Raw genomic sequence first — 15,566 nt, forward strand, 5'->3', positions numbered from 1 at the left:
CTGGTGTCCACTGTCACCCTCAGTCAGTTCTTGGGCAGGTGGTATATGATGACACCGGGATTGTTTTTCCTAAGGGCAACAAAGGTCCTATTTACTGCCCACCCCCACCCCTCAATTTTGTAGGAGGAGGTGAAAAAATTCACCTTCAGAAAGTTAAACCAACAGAATCAACATAAAATGGACGAGATCAGCCACATTAAGGAAAGGAAACATCTTGCTTCTTTTTTTTTTTTTTTTTTTTTGTGGTACGCGGGCCTCACTGTCGTGGCCTCTCCCGTTGTGGAGCACAGGCTCCGGACGCGCAGGCTCAGCGGCCACGGCTCACGGGCCCAGCCGCTCCGCGGCACGTGGGATCCTCCCGGACCGGGGCACGAACCGGCGTCCCCTGCATCGGCAGGCGGACTCTCAACCACTGCGCCACCAGGGAAGCCCTCTTGCTTCTTTTTGTTGTTTAATTTGGACTTGGGCGCACGGAATTAGATTTATCAGAATCCTTGGTTCAATACACGTACTCTTAAGTGGCCCTGTTTCTTAATGTTTGACAAAAATGATAATAATCCACCACCCAACATGAGATCCAGAACCTGAGGAAACTTACATCTTCCTCAACCTTCTCAACCCCGCTCCCACCTGTCACCTGATGAATTCACTGTACTGAAACTTCGGTTTCTCATTCTCCTGCTTTCTTTTTTTTTTTTTTTTTTCTGCAGTACGCGGGCCTCTCACTGCTGTGGCCTCTCCCGTTGCGGAGCACAGGCTCCGGACGCGCAGGCGCAGCGGCCACGGCTCACGGGCCCAGCCGCTCCGCGGCATGTGGGATCTTCGCGGACCGGGGCACGAACCCGCGTCCCCCGCATCGGCAGGCGGACTCTCAACCACTGCGCCACTAGGGAAGCCCTCTCCTGCTTTCTTAAAATATAGGTGCTTTTAAACCCTTAAAATCACATATGTGCTCTCTAATTATAGATACATACATCCACATACCGTTAAAATATGGTTTTATCATGTATGTGTTCTTAAATATGTATATGTTAATGTATGTACATGTGTGTGTTTAGAGAGCTTAGTTTTAGTTGTTTTTCACTTTATATAAAAGAGCATCAGGCTTCCCTGGTGGCGCAGTGGTTGAGAGTCCGCCTGCCGACGCAGGGGACGCGGGTTCGTGCCCCGGTCCGGGAAGATCCCACGTGCAGCGGAGCGGCTGGGCCCGTGAGCCATGGCCGCTGCGCCTGCGCGTCTCCACAATGGGAGAGGCCACAGCAGGGAGAGGCCCGCGTACTGAAGAAAAAAAAAAAAAAAAAAAAAAAAGAGCATCATGGTATAAATCAATGTTTCTGGGACTTGCTATTTACTCAATAATATATTTCTACGATTCATCCACATGACTTTACGTAGCTGTAGTTTATTCATTTTCACTGTTGTAGAAGATTCCACTGTGCTATGACATTTATGGACCCATTGTCTTGTCTAGTGGGTATTTGGGTTGTTTCTGTGTGTTGGTTTTTACCTTGTAAAATGGACATTTTTAAACGCACTCAAAAATAGAAAGACTGGTGTAAGGAACGCCCCACACGCCACGACTGGTGTTAGCAACATTGATCAGTACACGGCCGATCGCATTTCACCCACGCTCCCCGCGGCGCTGGATTATTGTGAAACAAATCTCAACTCTAGTATCTCTCTATGTCTCTCAGAAAGACAAAGACTCTTCTTTCAAAATGTAACCATCCCACTACCACACTTACTCTGTGATAGTATCACAAATCAGTGCCCCGGATTCCCCGACTGTCTCCTACCTTTTCTGGCGGCGTGACCCATGCTCCAAATCTCGGGCAGGAAACGCGTAAAAGCCAGCAGCCAGGTGGCGTCTGGAGGCAGGGGCTGCTCTTCTGGCCGCAGCCAACTTCTTTTCTGGGTCATGGATGAAGCCGCCCAAATCTGAAGGAGGGCCGAAGAGCCCTGGAGGAGGGGTCCCGGGAAAGAAGCGCGATGAACGCCACGTGACCCCGGAGCCTGAAGACCCAGCAAGGGAGCAGCGTCTGCAGTGGCCATTCACAAAGCCCCCATCTGTCCTCCACCTTCACGTTGCTTTCCACTCCTTCCCGTTACCGTTCCTGATTGATGCTAAAAGGCCTCTGTGTGCCCCTTCTTACTTCCCTCTGTCTCCTCATCTGCTTGGAAAACGGGCAAAAAGAGGAGAGAAGATAATATAAGAGGTAATACAAACGTTAAGGGTCAAAACTGCCCATAATTTCCTTGTCTAGACCAGCTGTCAGCAAACCTTTTCTGTAAAGGGCCAGAAGGTTCAAACTCCAGCCATAGCTCCGCTACACAGCTCTGCCTTCCGAGAGCCAGAGCGGCCACGGACGGTGTGTAAACAGGCCTGGCTGTGTCCTGATAAAAAACTTAATTTATAGAACCAGAGGCCAGGCTGGATTTTGCCAGAAAACTAGTTTGTTGACCTTTGGTCTAAACGATACAACTATATTTATTTCTGTCTATTCCTCCTATTTTTTTCTTGGGTGGGTGGGGGGGAGTTGCCATGCGGTTTGTAAGATCTTAGTTCCCCGACCAGGGATCGCACACGAGCCCACGGCAGTGAGAACACGCGGTCCTAACCACTGGACCGCCAGGGAATTCCCGCTCCTATGGTTTTTGATTATTAAAGAGCTGGCACTCCAGGATCAGTCCTGTTATTATCCCCATTTTTCAGATGAGAAGACTGACCTGCTACAAGACGAAAGGACATGTCCGGGGTCACGGAGGCGCCACCCGGCAGTGCCCCCCCCACCCCACCCCCGCTCATCTAGCCCCTGCCTCACCCACACCCGACTCACGTCAGCATGCTTGCTCTCTGCTCCAGCCAGCTATGGTTCTAATCCTTAGGCCAGAATGGCTCCACCTGCTGCTTTATTAAAGGGAAACAACTTTAACCTGAGGGGCTGGAGGGCGGGGCCCCGGACGCTGGTTTCCCCGGTAACCGATGAGCCTACCTACCATCAATTCTCTCTATCACTTGTAGCCTCCTTCTTTCTCCCCGGAGCAAGGAAGACAGTTGCCGTTTCCTGTGTGCCGTCTGCCATCCATGGTGGGTGTCGCTCCAGGACCCTTTGCTTCTGATGTGTAAGATCCCCCGTTCAACAAACCACTGATGTCTCTGTCGCTGTCTCCGGGCTTCCTTGGGTCTCGAGGCTGGGCAATTACAGGGCTTGTAGGCCTGTGGGGTGCAGCCCAACAATTGTATAAAACAATTGTTGTTTTGTATACTAAAAACTTTCCTTAACATTACAAATACCCTGGTCTCACAATCTTGATCATTATCATTTACAGCTGACCATAATTTTTCATCACCAGGGGGATAAGTTTCACTGAACTCTTTCACATGTCTAATCATCATCTTTTATTGAATCAGGTCCTAAATCCCTAGGAGTAGCAGTGCTGGGCCTCGCTGTGACCCTTGTAGTGGGGTACCGCAGAGGGGAGACTTGTGGCATTTGCCGATTTCTGTGGTGTAAATGCTCCCACAACAGCTGATTTTAAGCTACAGCGTGACATCACTCAACAGGGTTGGGAAGGGGTGCCGCACTCGGCTCTTTAAGAAGGTGCCAGCTGGTCCCAGCACCCCACTGGCCTCACATATATGCCTGTCACCTCCCAGTGCTGGCGTATACATGGGATCATAGGGAGTGAGGGTGACTGTTTTGTAATGACCCTGGTATCACCTTTTAACACTGGATAGTATGTGAGTGCTTAGGTATCTCAATGTTGTTTAATTGATATCTCTGATTATTACTGAAACCACGGTTCCTTGGTGTTTCTTCTCCCAATTCCCTACCCATGTTCTTTCATCTGTTTGATGATGACTTTCTTAAAACCTTGAATAACTATGTTATAGTTATGAATGCCTTGACCTTGCTTGACACAATTTTGTTGATGTTTTGCTTTTATTATTTTATTTTTTTATGCAGAAATTGTTGTAACAATCCATCTTTACTCTGGTGATTCTTTTATTGCTAGTGAACACAAGAGAATTCATCCTGTTTTCGTCTATTCTACAAATAATTATTAAATGCCCAGTGGATGACAGGCTTGATTTGAGGTACTGAGGATATGGCTGTGACCAAAATAACATCTCTGCCCTCAAGCAGCTCCCATTCTGGTGGGGAAAACAGAAAATAAACAAGCAAATATATAATGGAAGGTCTGGTGATGGTAAGAGCTATAATGACACAAAGCAGAGCTGGGGGGGAACAGAGAGGGTTGGAAAGGGACTCTTACAAGGGCCTCTGGGAAGGTCACATTTGGACAAAGACTTGAACAGGTGAAGGAGTGAGTCATGCCGATTTTCCTGCAATTTGATTTTTTGAATTTAACTCATTAATTTAGCTGGAATTTAGTTTTGGCATATTACATAAAAGAAGCTCTGATTACTTTTTTCTCAAGGTATATGCAATTATCTTAATACTCTTCCATTCTCTATTTTCAGAAGTTTCGTTATGAAGGCAAATCCATTTCTCAGTCCGCTAGTATGTTCTAACGTATTTTTCTGACCATCTATTTGAATTACTATTTTTTGGATCGTCCTTTAAAAAAGCATTTACCAATTCTTGCTGACTCTTCTTTAGTATTTCTAAACCATCCTCTCCAGTTTCAAAATGAAATTCCACCTTCCCGAAAGGAAAACCATGTCTTTATCTTTGTAGCTATAACACCTGCCATAGAGTATAGCTAAAGTAGACTTTTAGCACATTTTTGTGAAATGAATGAATGAATTCCAAAACTCATTTAGGCGTTTTTCACCTCTTATTCAAAGAGCACCTCCCGCCCACCCATGTGCACATTGGCTCCCGTGATTCAGTTTCAGAATAAACTTTACATGCCCACTCCAGTCTTTTACTATAAACCCACTATAAACACAGCAGCTCTGTTAAACAACTGAGGAAAAGAACGGCATCCCTCAAAAAACAGGGCTGCTTCCGGAAGAAAGGACATCGTTTGATTTGAACTATTTTATTTCCTTTATTTTTTTTTTCTTTTAAAAGTGCCCAGTGAAGCTTATTTAGCCATCATATTTTTTTTTTTTTTAAAAGATGTTGGGGGTAGGAGTTTTTATTAATTATTTATTTTGGCTGTGTTGGGTCTTCGTTTCTGTGCGTGGGCTTTCTCTAGTTGTGGCAAGCGGGGGCCACTCTTCATCGAGGTACGCGGGCCTCTCACTGTCGCGGCCTCTCTTGTTGCAGAGCACAGGCTCCGGACGCGCAGGCTCAGCAGTTGTGGCGCACGGGCCCAGCCGCTCCGCGGCACGTGGGATCCTCCCGGACCAGGGCACGAACCCGCGTCCCCTGCATCGGCAGGCAGACTCTCAACCGCTGCGCCATCAGGGAAGCCCTGTTTCCTTTATTTTACTTGGATAGGATTGAGAATGTGATGGTTGGTCTTGAACTCCATCAAACCATAGGCTTTTCCAGTTTTGCGCTTACACCGTCTGTGCGTCCATATTCCCCCCAAAACCAAGAAGATGAGGGAAAGGGGGGCCAGAGTAATCTTCCAGGAGAATGTGGCAGCTGTAGAAAGAACAGACATGTGAGGGGTGAACACGCTCCTACCACCAAATAGGACATTGCCGTGCACTTTACAGAGAAGGAAGTGGTGTTTGTCACTTCTAATAAATATGTACTGATTTTCAGAAAGTATGTCTTACACCAAGATCAAGGATACTTGAGAATGATACCTGTGGCATTAGGCAAACGAGCAGGGTAGGACAAATATCCATTGGAGAGAAGCAATGCAGAGTTGGGGGGTGGGCAGGTGTCGATGGTCTAATTTTGTTCTACCCGTTGGGCTGTGTACAATAAGATGCCTGTCTAGGTCTCTGCTAGCTGACTGTGACGTGGCCAGCACATAATTTGCCCTGTTCCATGAGCATGGGTGTCACGAGGAGCCAGTAAAGCAACAAAGGAAAAGAAAAACTTTGAATAAAGGAGCTTTAGGTGTCAAGATTATCGCTTGGATCCAGCTATTTTATATTCTACTCCTTGGCATCTCTGTGTTATGAAAATATAGGAAGCAATCCCTGGTGGCGCAGTGGTTAAGAATCCGCCTGCCAGCGCAGGGGACACGGGTTCGATCCCTGGTCCAGGAAGATCCCACATGCCGTGCAGCAACTAAGCCCGTGCGCCACAACTACCGAGCCCACGTGCCACAACTACTGAAGCCCGAGTGCCTAGAGCCCGTGCTCCGCAGCAAGAGAAGCCACCGCAATGAGAAGCCCGCGCACCGCAACGAAGAGTAGTCCCCGCTCGCCGCAACTAGTGAAAGCCTGCATGCAGCAACGAAGATACCTAACCCAGCCAAAAATAAGATAAATTTAAAAATTAATTTATTTTAGAAAATATAGGAAGTATGGATAAAAAGTTAACAAGTGTTGAGGAGGAGGGATAACTTAGGAGTTTGGGACTGACATATACACACTACTATATATAAAACCGGTAACCAAGAAGGACCTACTGTAGAGCACAGGGAACTCTGCTCAATACTCTGTAATGACCTATATGGGAAAAGAATCTGAAAAAGAGCAGACATATGTATATGTATAACTGATTCACTTTGCTGTGCACCTGAAACTAACAGAACATTGTAAATCAACTCTACTCTAATATATAATAAAAATTAAATCTAAAAAAGTTAACAAGCGCATGGATGATGAGGCTAGAGTATTCTACATTTTTAAGCTACTATTTATCTTAGTCTGTGCAGGCGTTCAGGAATCAGCACAATCTCAGACAATTTCTCCAGATTCTTACACCTTAAAATCCCTCAAGGCTTAGAAACGAGGGAAGCTTTAATTTGCGGAGCAGCCATTTGGAGGCACCTCTCAGCCCTGGTGAAAGGCTTTGAGCTGTGCCCTCTGTGATCAGTCATGGCCAACCCGGCGAAGGACATGCAGGGTCGGGGCTCACGTCTTAGAAATATTTGCAGGTTCCCAGCATCAGGAGCAGACAAAGCACGGCTTCTTTGGGGTCACTCTTCTGAAGCTCAGCGGTGGGCCCCACTTTCTGTGGAACCCTCCATTTCCAAGTTTGGACCACCACCAACCCGCTCATGGAAATGATCTGGGACGTCAGCCGCTGCGTGTGTCCTAGGGCAACGGTTCTCAAACTTTAACATGAAAGGAGCTTGCGAAATTGCAGCCTTTGGCCTCACCCCAGAGAATCTGACTGGGTAGATCTGGGGGTGAGCCTAGGAATCTGCATTTTCAACTAGTGGCTCAAGTCAGGGATGCTGGTATGCATGGACCACGGTCGGAGAGAAGTTATATCGTGCTGTCATTCCTGCCCGGAGGCTTACACGAATTCTCAGCTTTCCAACTAAAGGCTTGTCTGCAGCTGCCTCCCCTGCAAACACGGAATATGTGGGGCCGTTTGTGTTTATTGATTGTGCAGGCGGCCCAGCGGGCAGGGTAAGGTTCCCGGTAGGGATCGTTTTGTCTCTTCCCTTCTTATCCTGCGGGCTGTCGACAGACTACGTCACCCACGTCTCCCTTTCCTGCTCAGCGCTCAAACACTGAGAAGAAATCGATTTGTCAAAATGGTAAGGCAGGCTTTTCTTTTCTTTTGTAAATGTCCTTCCGTGAGCACTGGGTTCGTTTGGCTACAGCCTTATACTTGATCTCCTGATGACTGATGGCTTTAACCCTAAAGCTGCCTGAGCCCTGCCGTACCTTCCGGTTCCCAGCTCTTGGAGGATGAAATCTCTCAACCTCGGGATAAAAAGCATTCCACCCGCCTTGAGGGGTCGTGAAAGCGGAGCTGGTCCCGCTGACCCAGGCAGAACCACTAGAGGACACGGGTTGTTTTTAAATCTATCGCAGAACCATTTTATCTTTTTTCCAAAAAAAATCAGCTTCCTGTTTAAATTTTTCTTTGAGTATAATCTCTGAAAGCCAGCCTCCTCCCTACCAAAAAAGTCATAAAAAAATGAGAGATTTGGGGCTTCCCTGACGGCGCAGTGGTTGAGAGTCCGCCTGCCGATGCAGGGGACGCGGGTTCGTGCCCCGGTCCGGGAAGATCCCACGTGCCGCGGAGCGGCTGGGCCCGTGAGCCGTGGCCGCTGGGCCTGCGCGTCCGCGGCCTGTTCTCCGCAACGGGAGGGGCCACAGCGGTGAGAGGCCCGCGTACCGCAAAAAAACCCCAACCAAACAAACAAAAAACAAATAAAAAGAGAGATTTGCTTTCTGTGCTGCACTAACGGGAAACTCACGGGCCCCCCTAGGTAATCACCCGGAGCAGCAGGGGCTTTATTGAGCATCCACAGAGCATCCAACACATAGTTTTTCCCTTTAATGTCCCCCAAATGCATACCTTCTTTGACTGTGGTACGAAGCATCTGGAAACTCATTGTATTACGGACAACACATTTAAAATCCGTGTGCAAATCCTCTCTTATGACTGGATCAAAAATCAGTGGCACTTCAATGTAATTCTCATTATTTTCTGAGTATTCCCTAAGTGAGAAAACACTTAGTTAAACATAAAGTCTTTTCAACATAGACACCTACACATTCTCAAGGCCCCACTGTGCTTGAATTGACGTCACGATTTACCAAGTTAGGGGCACTTGCGATTATATTTGTTACCTATTTGGGAGAATTTCTAAGCCTGTTCCTGAAGGTAAGGGTGACTCTGAAGACGCTGGTCACTATGATAGGATACTTGGGACAACGAGTCAGTTTAGTTCGGATAATGGGGGAGAAATCACTTTTTAAGGCCCTTGATGAACAAAGAACCAGTAGCAGGAATAGAAATGTCTAGTTTTGGGAAATTGGACTGTATCACCAAGAAATCATTTGCATACTGGAGGGCAGGGAGTTTCCAGGAATCCTGTCCTCCGCGGTGTCTACTCTCATCTCCACTCACTGCCAGCTCTCACTCCAGAAACTCAAGTTCACATCCAAGGGCTGCAGATGGGCCGCAATGGAGGGGTCTCTAATCAACAGCACTGCCATCTGCAATGTTGTAGGAAACTGAAGATGCTTCACTACGATCTGTGAGCATGAATAAAAATATCGTGGATGTGGATCCACTAGGACTATTTTTTTTTTTTTTAACCTATGGGAGGAAAATAGGCTCCTTTAAGCAAACAGAGAGTATGAGTAAAGCTGACACGCAGCGTGTGAGTTCTGTCCTAGCACTTCACAATCAGGATTGGCAAGCAAACAGTTGCACTAACCACACATAATTTCTATCCACTAAATTGCATCCAGAGAGGCCTTTTTTGATAGGCCTTTCCAAAAAGAAAAAAATTGGGCCAGCAAAAGTCCAGGCAACTTCAGAGTACTGAAACTATAATTTTAAAAACACTTTGTAATTTGGAACATTGAAGGGGTCTGCCTTCCTCACACGCACATGGTTTCCATTTACAGGGCCTGATTGTTCTACTTTCAGAGTGAGAAAATATTTCCAGGAGATGAGGGCTTACGAGGACAGAATCCTGGCTTTCTTTCAGAGTAACCTTCCTTAGAGACTGGAAGGAAGCAGAGGCAGCTCTCGAATCCCGTGGCTAAGTTTCAGAGTCGTTTTAAGGGCTGTGAATGTTTGACTGTGCAATGCTCAAAGAAGAATTATCTAATTAAACAGTTAGAAGAGGCAACACCAATGTCAAGTAGTAGGCTGCAGCTCATAGCTTTAGAGAGAAGGCTTGATTCTCAAGACCAGTTGGTGATTCTTAGCAAAAGCCAATGTTTAAGATGCTAAAACTCCAACGGAGTAGAATAAAATATACATATATATCTGTAATGTGGTGTGTGTGTCATATCGATGGGTTGGCTGGGACACTGTCTCTACACGGAAGAGGAGTCTACAGGGGGTTCACAACGGCTCTGCCCAGGGGATGAGGAAGACCTTCTCCCACTTACTGGCGCTGCCCCTCGGTCACGCGGGCCCCCCGGTAGGCATCCTCTACGCGTGTGCCGTCGGCGGTCCACCACATCAAGGTGGTTGCGCGTATGCCAGCTCCCAGAAACACCTTACACGGGATCGTCAGTCTCGACCCTGTGACAGCAAGACGCAGCCCGTCAAACGTCGGAACCCAGCCAGGGGACGGGGTCACATCAGCAGATCTGAGCGGTGGATCTCTCCCCCTCTTTTCAGACACCCTCACCAATTCTTTTCTTAGAAGGAAAGAAATTTCACCCAGAGCCTCGGTGTTTACCAAGGGGCTCCGGCTCCATCCACTGGTCCCCGGGGCAGATGGAAACCCAGGGGCAGATGGCGTCCCCCAAGGCCACTCGGCTCCTACAGAGCATTCTGAATTCCGGAGCTGCCTTCTTCCACAGTTTACTCTTCTTGCGGCCAAAAATCCAGATCCAGAATCCAGAGGATTCTGTCTCTTTGCCCACTGCTGGTCTCTGCTCTCCTGTTTCCCCTAGGAGCTCTCCATCCCTGGTCATGTTCATTTAGGATGAATCCTTTCAAAAGCCACCGTGTTTTACATGAATGGTGCCTTTTACAGTGGGACAATATGATGGTCCTAGGTCCCCTGCCTCACTCACTATGTTGTTTTTTTTTTTTTTTTAGTCACCAAAGGGGAGGAGGGGGAATAAATGAAAAAATCCTTCCCAGGTGTGTGCTTTCACGCACCTGTGGCTGCTTCAGGCTCAGAAAGCCCGCTTTTCTTCGCCTTCGCATCCCTTATGACCTTAAAGATTTCTCAGCCAAAAGCAGCCCATTCGTTCTGGCCTCATATGACTCTGCCAGGCACATCAGTGCATGCGAAACAACAGGGCGGGAGACTCAGCTCCACTGGGCTGGGGAACACAGAGGAGCAGGGCTGCTGGGGCTCTAGTCAGCACTAACCCGGGTCCCCACTTCCCCAAGCTTCCAGGAGGCAAGGCAGCTGTCGGGAACTGCAACTCAGGTGTCAGGTAGCAATGCCGGAGTCTGTGCAAGAGCCCTTCTTCTCCGTGACCACCAATTAAAGTTTAAAATGTCAGCCCAAACACCAGACAAAAGGGGTAGGTAGGTAGGCAGATAGATAACAGATAGATAATAGATAGATGACAGATAGATAGATAATAGATGTTAGATGGATAGATGGATGGTTAGATAGATAACAGATGATAGATAGATAGATAGATGATATGTAGATAGACAGGACTCTGCAGCCAGGCTTTAATAAATGAGCATAAGACCTACAAAACCACTATATAAAAACAGACACACAGAAAAGGTACAGACCTCACAGACACACAGGCCTGAGTCTGAACCCCAGCCAGACCCGACTATGGCTTTTTGACAGATACTGAGCCAGTGACCCCCTGGGCAGCTTTTCCTTCTAGAAATTGGGAGAAAGAAGACCTCCCCACGGGGTGGATGTTGCATTGAGTGGCATTTTATCAGACTTAGCAGTGCTCAATAAGAAAGTGCGTGCTGGCCAGGATGGTGAAAACCTCTGCCATGCACTTTCACGAACTCCCTTGAGCCGTTGACCAGCTGTTTTGGCGATAAGAAACTGTTGGGGGGGGGGGACATCTGGGGCAGAGTCGGAGTCTTGGGGAAATGCTGAGCATCAGCCAAGTATTGGGAAAGTGAATTATTTTAAATACACCACAGGTGCTGACTTCCTGGGGCATCGTGACTTAATCCTCTCATGCAGTTAACAACAGCTTCTAGAATGCTCTGATTTTTGCACTGAGATTTTCATAGTCAGGGTCTTCAAGAAGCAAAGTGTCCATGTTTTCAGATAACGCCACCACTGACAGTATTTGGTAAAGGGAAATGTTCCCTCTCCTTTGCTATTTCCCGCGGGGGTAAGGGGACCTGCAAACCCCACGGCAGACGCAGTCGGTGACACGGGGGTCCTGGGGCCCCAGCTCTGGGACTGCAGACATCCAGGTGGGTGACGCGGTCCTTACCCAGAGAAGCTGAGATGGTCTGGTGGGGGGAGATGATCACCGGGATGGTCTCCTCTTCTCTTTCTGAGAAAGATACGAGGCAAAGAGATTCAGCTGGGAAAGCCTTCACTGCAAAAGCTGAGGGTCAGGGTCTATTGTTTAGCTAATTAACTAAATTATCCTTTACAGGAGGGCCAGCCATTGTGAGACTTGGCTTTCGTCTGGCAAAGGAAACCGGCTCTCCACGAAATTGAGCCTCTTTGGCCAATGCTTTTCCCAGAAGAGATACGACTGGAAGGAGCCCCAGTTAAACACACATTCCACGAGCAGATGTTCTCCGCTCTGTGGTAACAATTAACCATTCCGCTCCTGGCTTCCTGAATGAGTCCTTAACAGGAACGCTCACGGTGTCCACAGGCTAGGTCTCGCCCCAAAGGCTCCTCGCCCTAAAGCAGCTCTCCCCACTCCCTCCCTCCCTCCCTCCCATCCCATGCGCCTGCCACAGAATCCTGGCGTAGCTTCCAAAGAAAGAAAAAATTAAAAAGGCACAGGGGCTCCAGAGCCACCTGTTCGTGATGCTGACCCCATACTGGGTGATAAACAAGACTAACCCAGATTGGCCACCGGGGCTTTTTAGTTGAGGTGATTGACTCTTTGGGGGGGGGGGGGAGTGGAACCCAGCTCCCTGAGAGGCAGGTCTCCCAGCAGCCGGAAGAAACCGGGCATCTGAACTGGAGCAGAAAGGACAGGTTATGGGGGTGGACGAGGAGCTCTGCCTCATCCTCACCTCTTCCACTGAAGAGCATTTTTTTTTTTTTTTTTTTTTTTTTTTTTTGCGGTATGCGGGCCTCTCACTGTTGTGGCCTCTCCCGTTGCGGAGCACAGACTCCGGACGCGCAGGCTCAGCGGCCATGGCTCACGGGCTTAGTTGCTCCGCGGCATGTGGGATCTTCCCGGACCAGGGCACGAACCCGTGTCTCCTGCATCGGCAGGCGGATTCTCAACCACTGCGCCACCAGGGAAGCCCCACTGAAGAGCATTTGAAACGCTCACAGGAGTAAGCGTTATGCAGCCTCCCAGGGGAGCCCAGGGAGCAGCCAGCTTCTCCGCCATGACCGGGAGCTTTTCCCTCCCCTCACGGTCACAGCGCTGCTGCACAGAGGCTGGGGAGAAGAACGCCCCAAGGACGAGACGTTCAGACGTCCATGGGTCCAAATTCCAGGGTGCATCACCCACACGGGGGCGGTGGGAGTGTTAAACGCAGACTGCTCGTCGTTTCTGATTCAGCAGGTCTGGGATGGGGCCTGAGATTTCGCAGGTCTGATGAGTACCCAGGTGATGCTGCCGCCACCGGGGCCGCTGGCCGAGGACCACCCTCTGAGAACGGCTGAGACACAGTGCGGTCCGGACACGGGATTACATGTAGGTTGGCGCCCCCTAGTGCTCCCGTGCAGTATCACATGAGCGGGATAATTCGGGGCCCCTTCCAAGTCCCGGGATTCTCAGGGGTCCCCGCTGTGCGGGAGCAAGGGGTTGATGTGAATGAATCTTCACAAGACGTTAAAAGAAAATAATCTAGAGATTTCCATTCATGGGAGACACGATTTTCCCTGTAGTAAAACTGAATCTCTGGATTCTCCGGGAGAAAAAAGTCTTTCCCCTCACAGACCAATTATGGAACCTTATATAGCTCCAAAGCTCTCTGAAATGCCCTTAAAAGACTCCAGTTGTGTAGTTACTCAGTGTATAAAACAAAGAGAAGCGCCACACTTTCCAGGGCAGGCGCCAGAACTGCATCACTTGTGTGCCCTTTGCACCAAGCTTGATGTCCCACGCGTAGGAGGCATGGAGGAAACAGTGGATAAACTTGACATGCTAATCGGTACTGTTCACAACATTATTTTCAGGTAGAACTCATTTAAACCAATGAGATCCCTCACTATTTAAAATCCTGGTTTCAAGGGTAACTAGACCTGCTTGGGAAAGACCAGGAAAGGGCAGTTTTCACCACATAAGCCAATGCATAGCCTTCTCACTGAAAAATCCAATAAGATCCTAGTATCCTAGAATTACACACAGAGTTATGGCAACCGCGTCCTGATAGCTGGCCCTGGAGGTGCAAGCCTTCCAAAGGGACCTTCCAGAGAGACCTTCCAAGAGAACCACTGTTTGGCTCCCTCTAGTGGTGCATGTTTTAGCCTCAGACTCGGAACCCTGTCCACTACCCAGGGATTCACCGTTCCTCATAAAAACACCCTGCTTCCTATCTTTCCAAGTGTCCTACGCATCTCAGAAGCCTGATGCCTAGTGAGTTCCCATATCTGTTTTCCTTTCACACCAAAGACATTCAAAGAATTCTATGGGAACCCTAATTTTTTCCTTGCACGCTTGCTGCTGAACCAGGGTGCAGAGGTACCTTGATGGCAAGTACTCACTCTTAACACGGACTTTGATATTCCTGGTGATGTTGTATTGCCTGCCTCTGTGGGCAAACGTCATGGCACACCGATAATATCCCGCATCCTCCAGAGACACATTGTTTACCAGTAAGCGAGTTCCCCTCACACTTAGAAATTTCTCGTTGTCTTGATCCAAAGGGACAGAATCCTTAAGAGAAAATGTTTTTCAAAGTTACGCTATATCTTAACTGACATCTCAAAAATTATGAACAGCATTGGTATGTATTATCCATCACTGTTGAATTTGCAATCCAAGAATCTCTCTGATATTTACTTTGCAAATATTGTCCTTTGGGACATGCTTTTAACTGTATTTTTAGGAGGGGAAGTTTGTTAGCATATAACACAGAATGACTGGGTTTGTTTAACCAGAATGTTTAAAGCACATTTGCTTTGGCACAATGGGAAAAAGAGAAACTATCTTCTTTGACAAAGTAGGCGATTCAAATATAAACATATTCATGGCATAACAGCTACCTATAGACCTTGGGAAACATCCAGAAAGGAGTGCTATGATGTAGTCATGGCAACTTGGAGAACAATGCTCAGAAGAATTGATGTTGCAGTAATCACTTTAAAAATCATCTCAATTTTAGGAGTCAGTAGAGACAGAGAAAAATTTGTAAGACAAAAATAAATGTGGGGCTTCCCAGGTGGCACAGTGGTTAGGAATCCACCTGCCAGGGTATGGGACACAGGTTTGAGCCCTGGTCCGGGAAGATCCCACATGCCGCGGAGCAACTAAGCCCCTGTGCCACAACTACTGAGCCTGAGCTCTAGAGCCCACGAGCCACAACTACTGAGCCCACGAGCCACAACTACTGAGCCCACGTGCCACAACTACTGAAGCCCACGTGCCTAGAGCCCATGCTCCACAACAAGAGAAGCCACCGCAATGAGAAGCCCGCACACCACAACGAAGAGTAGCCCCTGCTCCCCACAACTAGAGAAAGCCTGAGCACAGCAACAAAGAACCAACATAGCCAAAAACAAATAAATTTATTTTAAAAAATAAATGTGAGACATGAGACCACACTTCCTGTAAGGACAAAAGGCACTGTGCATTCTACAGAGCAGACCCTGAAGAGGGAGGTCTCCAGTAACAGAGAACACACCCTCATGAGCACTAAATGTTCTCAGGAACATCTCTTTCAAAACCATGATGATTGCGGGGCTTCCCTAATGGTGCAGTGATTGAGAGTCCACCTGCCAATGCA

The 15,566-nt window shown here is 48.1% G+C and overlaps 1 protein-coding gene across 1 annotated transcript in view; it reads right to left on the reverse strand.

The window, feature by feature from the left end:
- Positions 1–5,036: 5,036 nt before the first annotated feature.
- The window catches only part of IL1R2 (interleukin 1 receptor type 2), a 35,816-nt gene continuing 25,286 nt past the window's right edge, over positions 5,037–15,566 (reverse strand). Inside the window, exons 5-9 of the mRNA XM_059079485.2 lie at positions 14,326–14,497; positions 11,912–11,974; positions 9,914–10,049; positions 8,361–8,503; positions 5,037–5,564 (exon numbers count right to left, since the gene is read on the reverse strand). Of these exons, the coding sequence (XP_058935468.1) occupies positions 5,398–5,564; positions 8,361–8,503; positions 9,914–10,049; positions 11,912–11,974; positions 14,326–14,497 (681 nt within the window). The 3' untranslated portion in view covers positions 5,037–5,397. The remainder of the gene's footprint in view (positions 5,565–8,360; positions 8,504–9,913; positions 10,050–11,911; positions 11,975–14,325; positions 14,498–15,566) is intronic.

The sequence above is a fragment of the Kogia breviceps genome, chromosome 11, assembly GCF_026419965.1.
Source record: "Kogia breviceps isolate mKogBre1 chromosome 11, mKogBre1 haplotype 1, whole genome shotgun sequence".
NCBI lineage: Eukaryota > Metazoa > Chordata > Mammalia > Artiodactyla > Physeteridae > Kogia > Kogia breviceps.